General features: G+C 39.3%; 1 protein-coding gene across 15 annotated transcripts in view; it reads left to right on the top strand.

The window, feature by feature from the left end:
- LOC117505291 (adhesion G protein-coupled receptor L3-like) overlaps window positions 1–14,195 on the top strand; it is a 397,273-nt gene that overhangs the window by 191,706 nt on the left and 191,372 nt on the right. For 13 of the 15 annotated variants that reach the window (XM_034164919.1, XM_034164914.1, XM_034164918.1 and 10 more), the window contains one exon: window positions 2,634–3,443. In XM_034164919.1, the coding sequence (XP_034020810.1) occupies window positions 2,634–3,443 (810 nt within the window). The remainder of the gene's footprint in view (window positions 1–2,633; window positions 3,444–14,195) is intronic. The other 2 variants (XM_034164911.1, XM_034164909.1) reach the window with 1 other exon arrangement.

The raw sequence follows: 14,195 nt of genomic DNA, 5'->3' as shown, positions 1-14,195 counted from the left end.
GTGTACGCCAAAACGGCTGCGCTACTTGGCATTTATCAATGTGGTCGTTGGCGTACGCTGCGCTGAAAATATACACCAGGTCGAGAGGTGGCGTAAATTATACACCAAAATGAACCAGCGCTGAAATCCACATAAAAATGAAGATGATCAACATGATAAACAGTGCCATTATACAAATCAATGCATATGTTACATAAATAACACTTTCCTGATTATACTACATAATAATACAAATTGTTATGGAGCACGATCCGTGGTCACAGCGCTGACTGCAAAGACAGCACTGCTCGCCTTTTTCTCCAGACTTCGAGCCTGGAGCCAGAGCAGTGCTGAGCTTAACTTCATGTGGTGTGATCGTTTTAGACTATGAAATTGATAACAACTGTAGTTTCATCATTCCCTTAATTCGCCGTGCTGCAACCAGGTTTTGTCATCTCCATTCGGTTATCACAATAAAATAAATACAGAAATACATTTAAAAAATAAAGAAATCTGACAGATTAGGCGTGTCTTATTAATTGAGCGAGCAAATATCCACATGTCAAGAATTATTGACATGTGAAAAGAGAATACAGTGGTCCCTCGCTATAACGCCGTTCACCTGTCGTGGCCTCGGACTCTCGCAGAGTATTTAGTCCAATTTTGCATGCCTTTTTTTTTTTTACAGTGTTCTGTGTATCTGTTTATAAGAATCTTGTCATCCAGAAGAAAAAAAGAGCGGCAACAACTACTCATAACTGTGTTTGTCACTCCGAAACAAACACCTGCAGCCAGGTGTGGGTGGAAAAAGGCGCGGCGTCAGGACGCAGAGGCCCAATCTGTGAAATACTGGTCAGTCACTATTAATAATTTCTTATGTGTCCGACCTCGTTCGTTGATCGTTAAAATTAATTCGTTAGTTCTAAATGCCATCATAATTATTTATAGGAAAACGTTCTATTTTTATTTCTCAAACAAATATTTGGGCCTGAAAACAGTTTGGTATTATTTTCCTACTAAGGTTTGAACTTTGAGAGTGTTTACACACAAGAGAAAAGTGAGAAAATGTTCATGCCTGATTAAGAAAGTTTATAAACTGTGTAGTGAGGGGTTTTACAGCTTTGAAACGTCTATAATAATTGTAAAAAATAACGCTGCCTAACGTCGCGGTTTCGCGTATTTCGGGCTATTTTTTAGAACGTGACTCCAGCGATTAATGAGGGACCACTGTAACACTTTATTGATTATATACTACAAAACAATTGATACGACGGCCGCTTTTGACGCTCTATTGGCACGCGTCGTGATTGGTGAAGTTCTTTTTCATTGCCGTCTTCCTGGCTTTCATGTCATAAAATGAGGGTGTGTCTGAAGCGGAGTCTGAATATTTATGGGCGTGTTTATTATAATTACGGTCGTTTCCACCCGCCGCATTTATCAAGATCACGTTATGCGTACGCCAGAAATGGGCAGGTGCGCACTGCTTGATACATGTCACGGCAACCTTGGTGTATTTCAAGTTTACGCTGTAAATTTACACCACAAGTGCGCAACATTGATACATGAGGCCCATTGAAAGATAAAATCTAAATTAAAACCAAATTTTGCACCATGTGACCATCACATTGTTCAAAAATCTTGTTATTCTGTCAATAAATGAATATTGAATCCAGGTGGCATATTGTTACAAATTGAGAAAACTGTAATTCCTTCAGTCCAAGATGATCTATAATGAATTGAAATTAGCTTCAGCAAAGGTTGTTCGCTATCGAACCTCTTCAGCAAAATGGCCTCAGTCTAGCTTTATCAGATTTCAGTACAAACCAGTTCATATATAATTAGTTTACAGTGCGTGGTGTCATAAATCATGCTGCAAACCAAAAATTATTTGTATGAATGAAATAATAGACAAGGAGTCATTATATAGATGATGTAATTACTGAATGTTTTTGCTTTGTTCCTCCCAAAAGTAATGCCTCCATCAATAATCACAACATGGCCATTTATCAGAATCTTTTAACTTTTGATTGCGGATTTAATTATATTTATTAAGAACTGCTGCCAGAGAGTTTAAGTGAAAGAACAGAAGGGAACAGACCTTTTCCTCGTTGATATGCATGTACAATAACTACTCTGTCAGAAGAAACACAAATAGTAGAGAAAATGAGTCTGTGCCAGTGCAGTAAATTTTCCACTGGTTTGTTTCTGCTTTACATTACATCAGAAGAGATAACATCACGTTATCTGTTCACCCTTCCCCAGTGACATTGTAAGCTAATTGCCTTCAGTGTCAGAGACGAACAGCGAACATCCCTTAAATTGGGCTGAATCTGCAAAATTCTACACTGAACTACAAAACTTAACCCAAAAGCAGGATTAATAAAGTTCAGACACAGCAACGCATAAAGAAATCACCATGTTTACCAGCTTTTTCCTTGTTTGTTTCAGTTCGCTTGGATTTTAGAAACACAACGATCAAAAGGTCATTGATATCATTGCTAATTTCCTTTTAGTGAGGTGGTTAGCGGACGTGCATTAAATCGGTATAGCTCTTTAGAGTGATGAACATTTTGGTGTTACTGTGCTCGAGTTTGGATGTGCTGATTGTCCTTACATGCCAATGTAACTCTGTGCTTTGTTTTTCCCTTATTTTGGCTCCTCAGTATTCCTGTGCCCAGGGCTTCTACGCAGGGTGTACCAGAGCGAACACCTCTTCGAGTCGGACCACCAGTCTGGAGCCTGGTGCAAAGACCCACTCCAAGCCTCTGATAAGATTTACTACATGCCCTGGACACCCTATCGCACTGACACATTGACAGAATACTCCTCCAAGGAAGATTTCATCGCCGGAAGGCCGACGACAACTTACAAACTCCCACATCGTGTCGATGGAACAGGTTTTGTGGTCTATGATGGGGCGTTGTTCTTCAACAAGGAGCGCACGCGCAACATCGTCAAGTTTGACCTACGGACTCGTATCAAGAGCGGCGAAGCTATCATTGCGAATGCCAACTACCACGACACGTCACCGTACCGCTGGGGAGGGAAGTCAGACATTGACCTGGCTGTTGATGAAAATGGCCTTTGGGTCATTTACGCCACTGAGCAGAACAACGGACGGATTGTCATAAGTCAGCTAAATCCCTACACCTTGCGTGTCGAAGGGACTTGGGACACGGCTTATGACAAGCGGTCAGCATCCAATGCTTTCATGATCTGTGGAATCCTCTACGTGGTGAAGTCAGTATATGAAGATGATGATAATGAAGCAACAGGAAACAAGATTGACTACATCTACAACACAGAGCTGAGCAAAGATGGTTTTTTGGACATCCCTTTTCCCAACTCTTATCAGTACATTGCTGCTGTGGATTATAATCCCAGGGACAATCTGCTATACGTTTGGAACAACTACCATGTTGTGAAGTACTCGCTGGACTTTGGAGCTTTGGACAACCGGCTCGGTAAGTCAAATGTCATTTTTCCAATTCATAGGCATGCTCGTCTTAAATTTTGGCATTCTTGGGTGAATGCTATGTACAGAGATTGATGTTGAGTATAATGTCCAAAAATATTATGTTGCCAAAAGGTAACTATGGTAATATGGGTTAATGTGTGGTTAACTGTATGAACAGACTACCAAAGAAATCTGTGCTATTGTATTTTTAGTGAGTGAAATTTTGGTATTATTTTGGATGTGACCACCCTTTGCACTGATTAGTAGGCATCGATAACTAGGTTGCGCTATCTATGCTGATTTTTCCATGGTTATTGATCTTACATACCTGTCAGAGTCTTTAATAACCACAAGCAAGCCACCTGTGATTACTGCCCAATGTGCAAATTATGGATTAAGCTCCTGAACCCAGGTTACCCGTCTTGTTTGCCTTAGCCGTCTTAGTAACTTCAAGATATGTGGGTATGTTTGGCCTTCATCTTAGTGCATGGGCCAAGCAGGTTTTCAGTACCACTTAAGGTGATGAATCAACACTTAGAATCCAGCCTTAATGTACCATGGCCTAAAATGTATGATGTATCTACACAAAAATGTATGAGAACCATCCCAGGGTGGTAGTTATAGCCAGGTAGGGGTCAGGGAAGAATTACACAGAGGTCAAAATGCTCAAATCATGTTAAAAACTATACCACATTATTTGTCTGATCATAACAATTCCAAAAAGGTATAGTTTGGACTATCTATGACTGAATGTTCTGGAGTTATAGGGTAAAAATAGCAAAAATGGTGACAAAGTTTTTACCCCATAACTCCAGTTGCTCCAATTTCAGTAAAAAATTATGCAAATTATTGGTTGAGTTATTGTTTGTTTCTAAAAAGGAATAGTTTACACCATCTGTCATGCTTAGTTATCATGTTGCAGGGTAGCATATGTCACCAGTCATAGAATCCAATGTACATCAACCTTGTTTGACCTTTACTTTGGAGACCAAACATTCAACACAGTCAAAACTATTTCATTTATTAATCCTTTCATTTCAGCCAGTAATTTGCAACTTTTAATTTTTGACCCCTGTACAAACTGAAACTGACCTTTGTCACCATTTTTGCTGTTTTTACCCCGTACCAATTAGGTCAAAATTGATGACTGGCTCATAGACAGTCTGTCCCATGCCAGACTTGCCCAAACTCCACTCATTTATGGTTTGGATGGGAATTCAGCAGAGTCCAACAGTGTGAAGATGATGACAACCAGAGCCACCCCATGTGAAATTCAAACCCATTCTTCACAAAACCTCTGGCTGACATAATGGAAGCTTTGTCCATTACTATTGCCTTCTGTGATTGTTTACCGTTGACAGTAGGGAATGTCAGTAGTAGACTACCATAATATTTGCAGATTACAGTCTAATTGTGAAGAAGATAAACTGTAATTCCCCACCAAATGCATTCTCTTTAAGAATCCATGCTCCCATAGTGAGCTGTTGCCCAGAACCACCAGGGGGCACCCAGAAGGTGCTTCCATAGACCCCCCCAGGCCTATGCAATGCATTCACAGCGCTTCACTTTTTCAACATTTTGTTATGTTACAGCCTTATTCCAAAATGGATGAAATAATTTTTTTTCCCTCAAAATTGTACACACAATATCCCATAATGACAATGTGATTTTTAGGGGGGGATATTTTGCAACTTCATATATACTGTGTGTGTATATATATATATATATATAAGGAATCACATGTACATTAGTATTCACAGCCTTTGCCATAAAGCTCAAAATTGAGCCCAGGAACATCCTGTTTCCACTGACAATCCTTGAGATGTTTCTATGGCTTATTTGGAGTCCACCTGGGGTAAATTCTGTTGATTGGACATGATTTGGAAATGCACACACCTGTCTACATATAAAGTCCCACAGTTGACAGTGCATGTCAGAGTACAAACCAAGCATGAGGTCAAAGGAACTGTCTGTCGACCTCTGAGACAGGATTGTCTTGAGGCAGAAAACGTACTCCAGAGCGCTCTTGACCTCAGGCATGTACATGTGATTTTTTTTTTTTACTCTTTTATTTTTAATAAATTAGCAAATTTACAAAAATAACTTTTTCATGTTGTCATTATGGGGTGTTGTGAGTAGAATTTTCAGAGAAGAAATGAATTTACTCCATTCTGGAATAAGGCTGTATCATAACAAAATGTGTAAAAAGTGAAGCGCTGTGAATACTTTCTGGATGCACCACACGTGGGAATTTTCAGGCATCCCCTGCCCTCACCTCCATTTCTTGACAGTTAACATAAATTTTAGCTGCTCCGTGTGATCCAGTATTTTATTGTGGTTTGGCCACACCAGTAAATTTCAGTCAATCAATTGTACAGCAGAGACGATACAATGTTGAGAGTTGGGAGGGGTAACAGTCAAACAACTTCTTTGTCATTTGATTACTGATCATTTTCCGTGCACAGTTACAAAGAAGATTCTCATCAAGATTTATCAACCACCAAAGGATTTCTTGAACATCATGTTCTTTAATCTCCACCATGAAGGTTGTGTTTCCCACCATTTTTATTGATTAGAATGAACAGTCAGAAATCAGTATGACTTCTCAGATAAATGGATGATAGACCAGTTATAAGTATGCTGAGGGATTCACTGCACCCAGAAATTGTAAGATTAGTATCTTTATTTTATTTATTTATTTTATTTTAGCCACAAAGCAAATTTCTTCCTCGCTGTATCGGCTGCCCTTGGTAAGGAACAAGCAACAGCTCCGGATAAGCTCGTCCAAAACCGCTTTTGAAATGTGTAATTTCTTCACTCCATTGTTCTTTCTGTAAATTGCCGTTTGTTTGGGAGAATGAAATGGGGAAAAAAAGAAGCAGTTTTGACACACCAAGGTAAGTCTTTGCGCTATCTCATCAACAGCTCGAGTCAAAAATGTCACAAGTTATTTGACTGTGAAGTCCTTACTTCTCCTTTCCCTGCTGGAGCCTTCTCTACCCGCTGCTTGCTGGTTCAATTTGTTTTTCTGAGCCAGCTGCTTCTATTTCCCAAAATCTTCTGTTTTTAAAAAAAAAAATACACTCAGCCTGGTTGAACACATCCAATAATACAGTCCTGCAGTCAGCGGCAGTACTTTGCGTGCTTGGTTTCGATGATGCACAGTTCCACATAATACAACCTCAAATCAGACAGATTTGTGATGATATGGAAGATGCCACGCAGTGATTCTTACATTTACTTTATCTGTTTCATTGCAGGCAGTATAAATCCCAGATATTTCATGTTTTGTGCAAACAACTTCATTTCATTTGTTAATGCACATCCATTCCTGCAGTTAAGGCCTCCAACACATTCCAAAAAAAGTTGGGAGGCTAAAACACTTACCACTTTATAATGTTGTCATTCCTTCTCATAACACTTAAAAGAAATTTTGACATTATGGATAGCAATGCGATGAAGTGTTTCAGTTGTTATTTTGTCCCATTTTTCTTGCAGGCATGTCTGGGGGATGTTGCATGCTTATATATATATATAACAGCCATGCCTTTGTAATATGTGCAGAATGTGGTTTTGCAGTGTCTTGTTGATAAATACATGGATATCCCTGGAAAAGGTGTCATCTTGAAGACATCATATGCTGCTCTAAAATCTCATCGTACTTTTCTGCTGCCATCACAGAAGTGTAAATTACATTTTCCAAGGGTACAGACACAACCCCATACCATGACACACCATGCTTTTTGATTTGTTGATAACAGTTGAGATGATCCTTTTAAAAACTTTGGTCTGCAACACACTATCCATCTTCAAAAAAAAAAAAAAAAAAATCTGGAATACTGATTTTTCTGACCATTTCCATTGTATGATTGTTGAACCCAAATGCCTCTGAGCAAGTTTGTGCTAAATCTCAAGTGGCATTTGTGAATGTAACTTTGCCCGTGTGGTTATATCAGCTATTGATGCATGGCAGTTCTTGATGCAGTGCCATCTGAGTGATCAAAGATTACAGGTGTTGAATTTAGACTTGCATGCTTGTACTTTATGTACTGAAATTCCTCTAGACTCCTTCAATCATTTAATGTTATTACGCAATGTAGACAGATATACAACCCCTGGCAAAAATTATGGAATCACCGGCCTCAGAAGATGTTCATTCAGTTGTTTAATTTTGTAGAAAAAAAGCAGATCACAGACATGACACAAAACTAAAGTCATTTCAAATGGCAACTTTCTGGCATTAAGAAACACTATAAGAAATCAAGAAAAAAAGATTGTGGCAGTCAGTAACGGTTACTTTTTTAGACCAAGCAGAGGAAAAAAATATGTAATCACTCAATTCTGAGGAAAGAATTATGGAATCACCCTGTAAATTTTCATCCCCCAAATTAACACCTGCATCAAATCAGATCTGCTCATTGACATTGACCCTATGCCATGACATTGACCCTATGTGTCTTTTTGCAAGGAATGTTTTTGCAGTTTTTGCTCTATGGCAAGATGCATTATCATCTTGAAAAATGATTTCATCATCCCCAAACATCCTTTCAATTGTCCAAAATATGAACATAAACTTGTGCATTTATTGATGATGTAATGACAGCCATCTCCCCAGTGCCTTTACCTGACATGCAGCCCCATATCATCAATGACTGTGGAAATTTACATGTTCTCTTCAGGCAGTCATCTTTATAAATCTCATTGGAAAGGCACCAAACAAAAGTTCCAGCATCATCACCTTGCCCAATGCAGATTCGAGATTCATCACTGAATATGACTTTCATCCAGTCATCCACAGTCCACAATTACTTTTCCTTAGCCCATTGTAACCTTGTTTTTTTCTGTTTAGGTGTTAATGATGCCTTTCGTTTAGCTTTTCTGTATGTAAATCCCATTTCCTTTAGGCGGTTTCTTACAGTTCGGTCACAGACGTTGACTCCAGTTTCCTCCCATTCGTTCGTCATTTGTTTTGTTGTACATTTTTCGATTTTTGAGACATATTGCTTTAAGTTTTCTGTCTTGACGCTTTGATATCTTCCTTGGTCTACCAGTATGTTTGCCTTTAACAACCTTCCCATGTTGTTTGTATTTGGTCCAGAGTTTAGACACAGCTGACTGTGAACAACCAACATCTTTTGCAACATTGCGTGATGATTTACTCTCTTTTAAGAGTTTGATAATCCTCTCCTTTGTTTCAATTGACATCTCTCGTGTTGGAGCTATGATTCATGTCAGTCCACTTGGTGCAACAGCTCTCCAAGGTGTGTTCACTCCTTTTTAGATGCAGACTAACGTGCAGATCTGATATAATGCAGGTGTTAGTTTTGGGGATGAAAATTTACAGGGTGATTCCATAATTTTTTCCTCAGAATTGAGTGATTCCATATTTTTTTCCTCTGCTTGGTCTAAAAAAGTAACCGTTACTGACTGCCACAATCTTTTTTTCTTGATTTCTTATAGTGTTTCTTAAAGCCAGAAAGTTGCCATTTGAAATGACTTTAGTTTTGTGTCATGTCTGTGATCTGCTTTTTTTCTACAAAATTAAACAACTGAATGAACATCCTCCGAGGCCGGGGGTTGTATATGCAGATCCCTTCAAGTCATTCATAAAAGAACGTTGTCTTTAAAATCCACCCAAAATTTTCTCACATTTGTTGACAAGTTGTAAATCCTCCCCTCATCTTTGCTCTTCAGAGACTTTCATGCATGCTGCTTTTGTACCAAATCAAGATTACAATCACCTGTTGACATCACCTGTTTGAACTAATATAATTTGTTTTTAACTTCATTACTCGGTCAAAAAGGCGCTAATACCAACATTTAATAAAAATGATTTTCAGGCCTTAAATATTGTAATGGATGTACAATAACAATAGCAATGAACGTCACCACACAAAACATGAAATATCATTAATTCATACAGTCTGCAATGAAATATAAGTCAAAGTTAATGTATCATTATTTCCATTTTCCATACGTCCCAATGTTTTATGATTTGGGGTTGTCCAAGCTGGTTATAATAAAGGAGAAGGAATGTGTGGTTGTGCGCTTTCTGTATTAAATGTTTATCCATCACTTTTGAACATTAATGTACAATGAAGACATTTTTTTGTGTGCACAGCATACACAGACACACATTCAAAAGCAAACTGCCAGCCACGTACCTCCCACCGAGTGGCTGAGTTTGCCTGTTGTGCAGAACAGACTTCTCTGCAAAGCGATGCAGACAGTAAAATGTTATATGAAGCGGATGAATATAAAAGCACAAGAGTAAATGTCAGGCGTGGAGATTGATAAGTAATGAAAGTGACTGAATGGTCAGCAATTATCTTGAATAACTTGCGCTCAAATGCTGCACGATAAACTGTGGACACAGATGAGTGCTGTTCAACAAACTGTTTTAATGCAAATTTTAAATGATGTTTTCTCTTAAAGAGCTTCATTTTGAGATGGTGTGACATTTTCAGCAAAATTGTTCAAATCGGGATTAATGTCAGCCACTTCAATGCACACAAATTAGCCTATTTGTCTTATTGGGAAGTAGTACTCGTGGACATGAAGACAGTAAGGGCTCCAGTACACTGAAATTTGACACCATTGGACCTTGACCTTCACCCAAATGATTGACCTCTGCCTAATGTACCAGGTAATCTAACAAAGCATGTGGCACTTTTGGTCCAAATTGGGTTGAAAATCAAATTAAATGGCAAGTTTGGGTCCAACCTTCACTGAAATTCTAATTTAGGTAGAAATCAGCAAAAGGACTTGGGATGACATGCCCTTGACCTGAGTAATGGACTTTTAGTAAATTTGACCTTTGTTGCAAATCAGAGTGAAAAATCATAATTCTGACCTTGGAGATTTTCCAAAAGAAACCCTTTCAGGGCAGTGCTGGAGTTGACACCTCAGGTTTGGTGGAAAACAGCCAAAGAACCGGCGAGAAGTAGAGAAACATACAGACAGGCAGGTAAACCAAAAATGTCACCTGTGGCACCAATATGCCTTGACTTTTTCCAAAATAAGCCACTTAGGGGCAATTCTGGAGTTGCCCCACATGCATCCTCCAAGTTTCATTTCTCAAATTATAGTTTGCTAGTTTGGTCTATTTTCAATTCTATTCCAAGAATAAGACAGCTGTGACCAAGGGAAACTGGAGTGATCAGTCACTGAAATGTCTTCAAAAATATCCACGAAGAGGATTTCAAATAAGTCCAGTGCAGCCATCAAGTTAGATTGCTGTGTGGAGTCGATATCTCACTTTGCCTTTTCTGTAATGTGCCTTGAAGTTGGATTCAACAGTGTCATGATCACAGCGCCTCTCCGCGCCACCAGGAAGGTGTCACTCTGACAAACCTCATACTAGCTGATTTTAGTTTCTTCCCTCCTGTCACCTGTACTGCTGTGCACATGAACACGTGTGACCTGCCACCGCGGTGCCGTATCGGATATGGTCGATGGAGCAGGAGAGGCATGGTCACATCGACAGCTGGGGCTGAACTGCATTGCCCAAGGCACAGCACATGCTGCAGGGCATTAGGCACGAGTATTAGAAATGACGTCCAGATTGCCCAAAACACAGCGTGAGCATCGATTTCGATGCTCCTGTTGCTGATACATGGTGGTCAGTGGTACTTAAGAGTTTTTCTCCCCCTTTTTGACAGTATCCACACTCACTGCTCTCTTCTGGCAACAGGCTGGCCATCATTTAAACCTTAGTGGAGCAACTGTGTTTCAGTCACTGTAGGAAAAAATAAACCGATAGGAACCCATATGCAATCCTAAGCAGAATATTCCTGACTTAATCTTGGCATTTGTTTCCATTTATTTTGCACAGAGAGCAATAATTTCCACTAAACAGGCTGTTTTCAAGGACAATTGAGCTCAGCTCAGGTGTGCTTCCATGGCAACTCCACTGAAAATAAATCTCACGAACCTGGTGCTTCACAGACTATTACAAGACATATTTTTATTTATTTATTTATTAAGTCCCTTATATTTATCATTTTCATGACCAAATTTAAAGTGCAACATGCAAGGACAAATGAGAAACTGTTCTGTGATTGATGTTTAAAAACTATACATAGCAAAGAGAAGTGAATAATGTCCAAAGAGCAATTTGTCAATGGTCAGCAGAAGGTTACAACACAAGCCACTTTTGATAGTGTCACTCTGAAAAGTACATACGGTACAGAAATTGGTGAGATTGCTCTTTCTTGAAGTTCCTCAACAGTTGTAGGAAGTAGATTCTGACCGATATGGATTTTTTGGGGAGGCCGATATGATATATGGGATGAGTGATCAGAAGGAATGGCAGCTGGTCTATTTGTAGGCAATATGACCAAGGGGTGATAGGAGTCCCAGCTATGCTTGACAACATTGCAAACAATGCCACTGGAGATAATGCAAGGTGTTTTATCTGCATTGTTTATTCAGTAAAATAAGTTTTCATATCGCTACAAATAACACAGATGCCGATATGTTTGTGAAACACTCATATTAGCAAAACTACATCATTCAGGCTCTAGTAGAAAGTCTGTCTCCGACCTTGCCATGACTTAGATGCGTACATGTGCCATAGAACATCCATCTCTTCCATCACTGTGGATTATTTCTGTTGCCAAAAATACGAAGAATGTTTTTACTTTTCAGTGCAAAGACAGTGGCAAGACAGCTATATATAGGAGACTGTATGAAATCGGGGTCAGGAAACAAACAGTGAAGATTGATAATGACTACTCACTCAGGCAGTAAACCGCAGGATGAAGGCACTGCACCATCATATGTACCACCGGTGAACTGAACTCTTTCTGCCTGATAGCACCAAGCTGCTCAACAAGCCATCTATTCTCTAAACCGATTAGTCCGGTCGGGGTCAACAAGCAATTTAAGGCAAAGATACACCCACCCGTGAATAATATAGTAACATACTCCCTGTGTGTATTTGAGTCAACAATATCCTGTCCATCCTTGGTTCATTTAGCATTCTGCTGCAGTTACAAGCACATCTCTGGAAATAAAATCTAATTATATAGGCTTCGATAAACTGGGCATTAACCAGGATAAACCCTGAACAGGGTGAGTATTGTTGAAATAAACACTCCCAACTTATCCGGTAGCAAATATGTGGTATCGTCTACAAAATATTGCTGCAAACAATATTCACAAGAAGCAATGGTCCAGACAGTGTGCAATAAGCAAATTGCACCTTTTGCAGGAGTCATCAATGTTGGGTCATTTCCAAAATACTAACAAGAAGAAGAAGAATACGCAGCACAATTTGTATTTCCAATGCATGTAATCAGGTTTATCAAATTTTTTTTAGCCAACTTCCTAACCTTGATTTGACTGCTGGCTTGTTCTTTGATATCATTAATGATGGTATAAATGTCATAAAATAAGCAGTTAATTTTGATCTACTTCCCCTCAACGATCTGAAAACAAAGTGCTATTCCAAGCAAATTATTTCTGTGGTACATGACCCGTTAAGTGGCACACTGCCTCCCCTTGAGCACATTTTTTGGACTGGTTATATTGTGGTTATTTTGTTGTCAAAGCATGTTCAACATGCAGAATAATTTCTTTTCTGCAGTTAAAAAAAATACAACTCCAGTTCCAATGAAGTTGGGATGTTGTGTAAAAAGTAAATAGAAACAGAATACAATTTTTGTAAATCCTCTTCAACCTATATTCAGTTGAATACACCACAAAGACAAGATATTTAATGTTCAAACTGATAAACTTTGCTGTTTTTGTGCAAATATCTGCTCATTTTGAAATGGATGCCTGCAACACATTTCAAAAAAGTTGGGACGGGCAATGAAAGACTGGGAAAGTTGATGAATGCTCAAAGAACACCTAATTGGAAACAGATGAGTGTCATGATTGGGAATAAAAGGAGCATCCCCAAAAGGCTCAGCCATTCACAAGCAAAGATGGGGCGAGGATCACCACTTTGTGAACACCTGCGTGAAAAAATAGTCCAACAGTTTAACAATGTTTCTCAATGTTCAATTGCAAGGAATTTAGTGATTCCATCATCTACAGTCCATAATATAATCAAAAGATTCAGAGAATCTGGAGAACTTTCTACACATAAGCGGCAAGGCCGAAAACCAACATTGAATGCCCGTGACCTTCGATCCCTCAGGCGGCACTGCATTGAAAAATCATCATTGTGTAAAGGATCTTACTGCATGGGCTCAGGAACACTTCAGAAAACTATTGTTAGTTAACACAGTTCATCACTACATCTACAAGTGCAAGGTAAAACTCTACCATGCAAAGTGAAAGCCATACGTCAACAACATCCAGAAACGCCACCGCCTTCTCTGGTCCCAAGCTGATTTGAAATGGACAGATGCAAAGTGGAAAAGTGTGCTGTAGTCTGATGAGTCCACGTTTCAAATTGTTTTGGAAATCACGGACTTTGTGTTCTCCGGACCATCCAGATTGTTACCAGCGCAAAGTTCAAAAGCCAGCATTTGTGATGGTATGGGTGTGTGTTAGTGCCCATGACATGGGCAACTTACACATCTCTGATGGCACCATCAATGCTGAAATGTAAGTTGTGGAGCAGCACATGCTGCCATCCAAGCAACGTCTTTTTCAGGGATGTCCTTGCTTATTTCAGTAAGACAATGCCAAGCCACATTCTGTACGTGTTAAAACAGCGTGGCTTCATCGTAAAAGAGTGCGGGTACTAGACTGGCCTGCCTGCAGTCCAGACTTGTCGCCGATTGAAAATGTGTGGCGCATTATG

This window comes from Thalassophryne amazonica, chromosome 23, assembly GCF_902500255.1.
Source record: "Thalassophryne amazonica chromosome 23, fThaAma1.1, whole genome shotgun sequence".
NCBI classification, from domain to species: domain Eukaryota; kingdom Metazoa; phylum Chordata; class Actinopteri; order Batrachoidiformes; family Batrachoididae; genus Thalassophryne; species Thalassophryne amazonica.
Note: the sequence above shows the minus strand (reverse complement) of the source record. Positions and strands in the feature narration are given on the sequence as shown.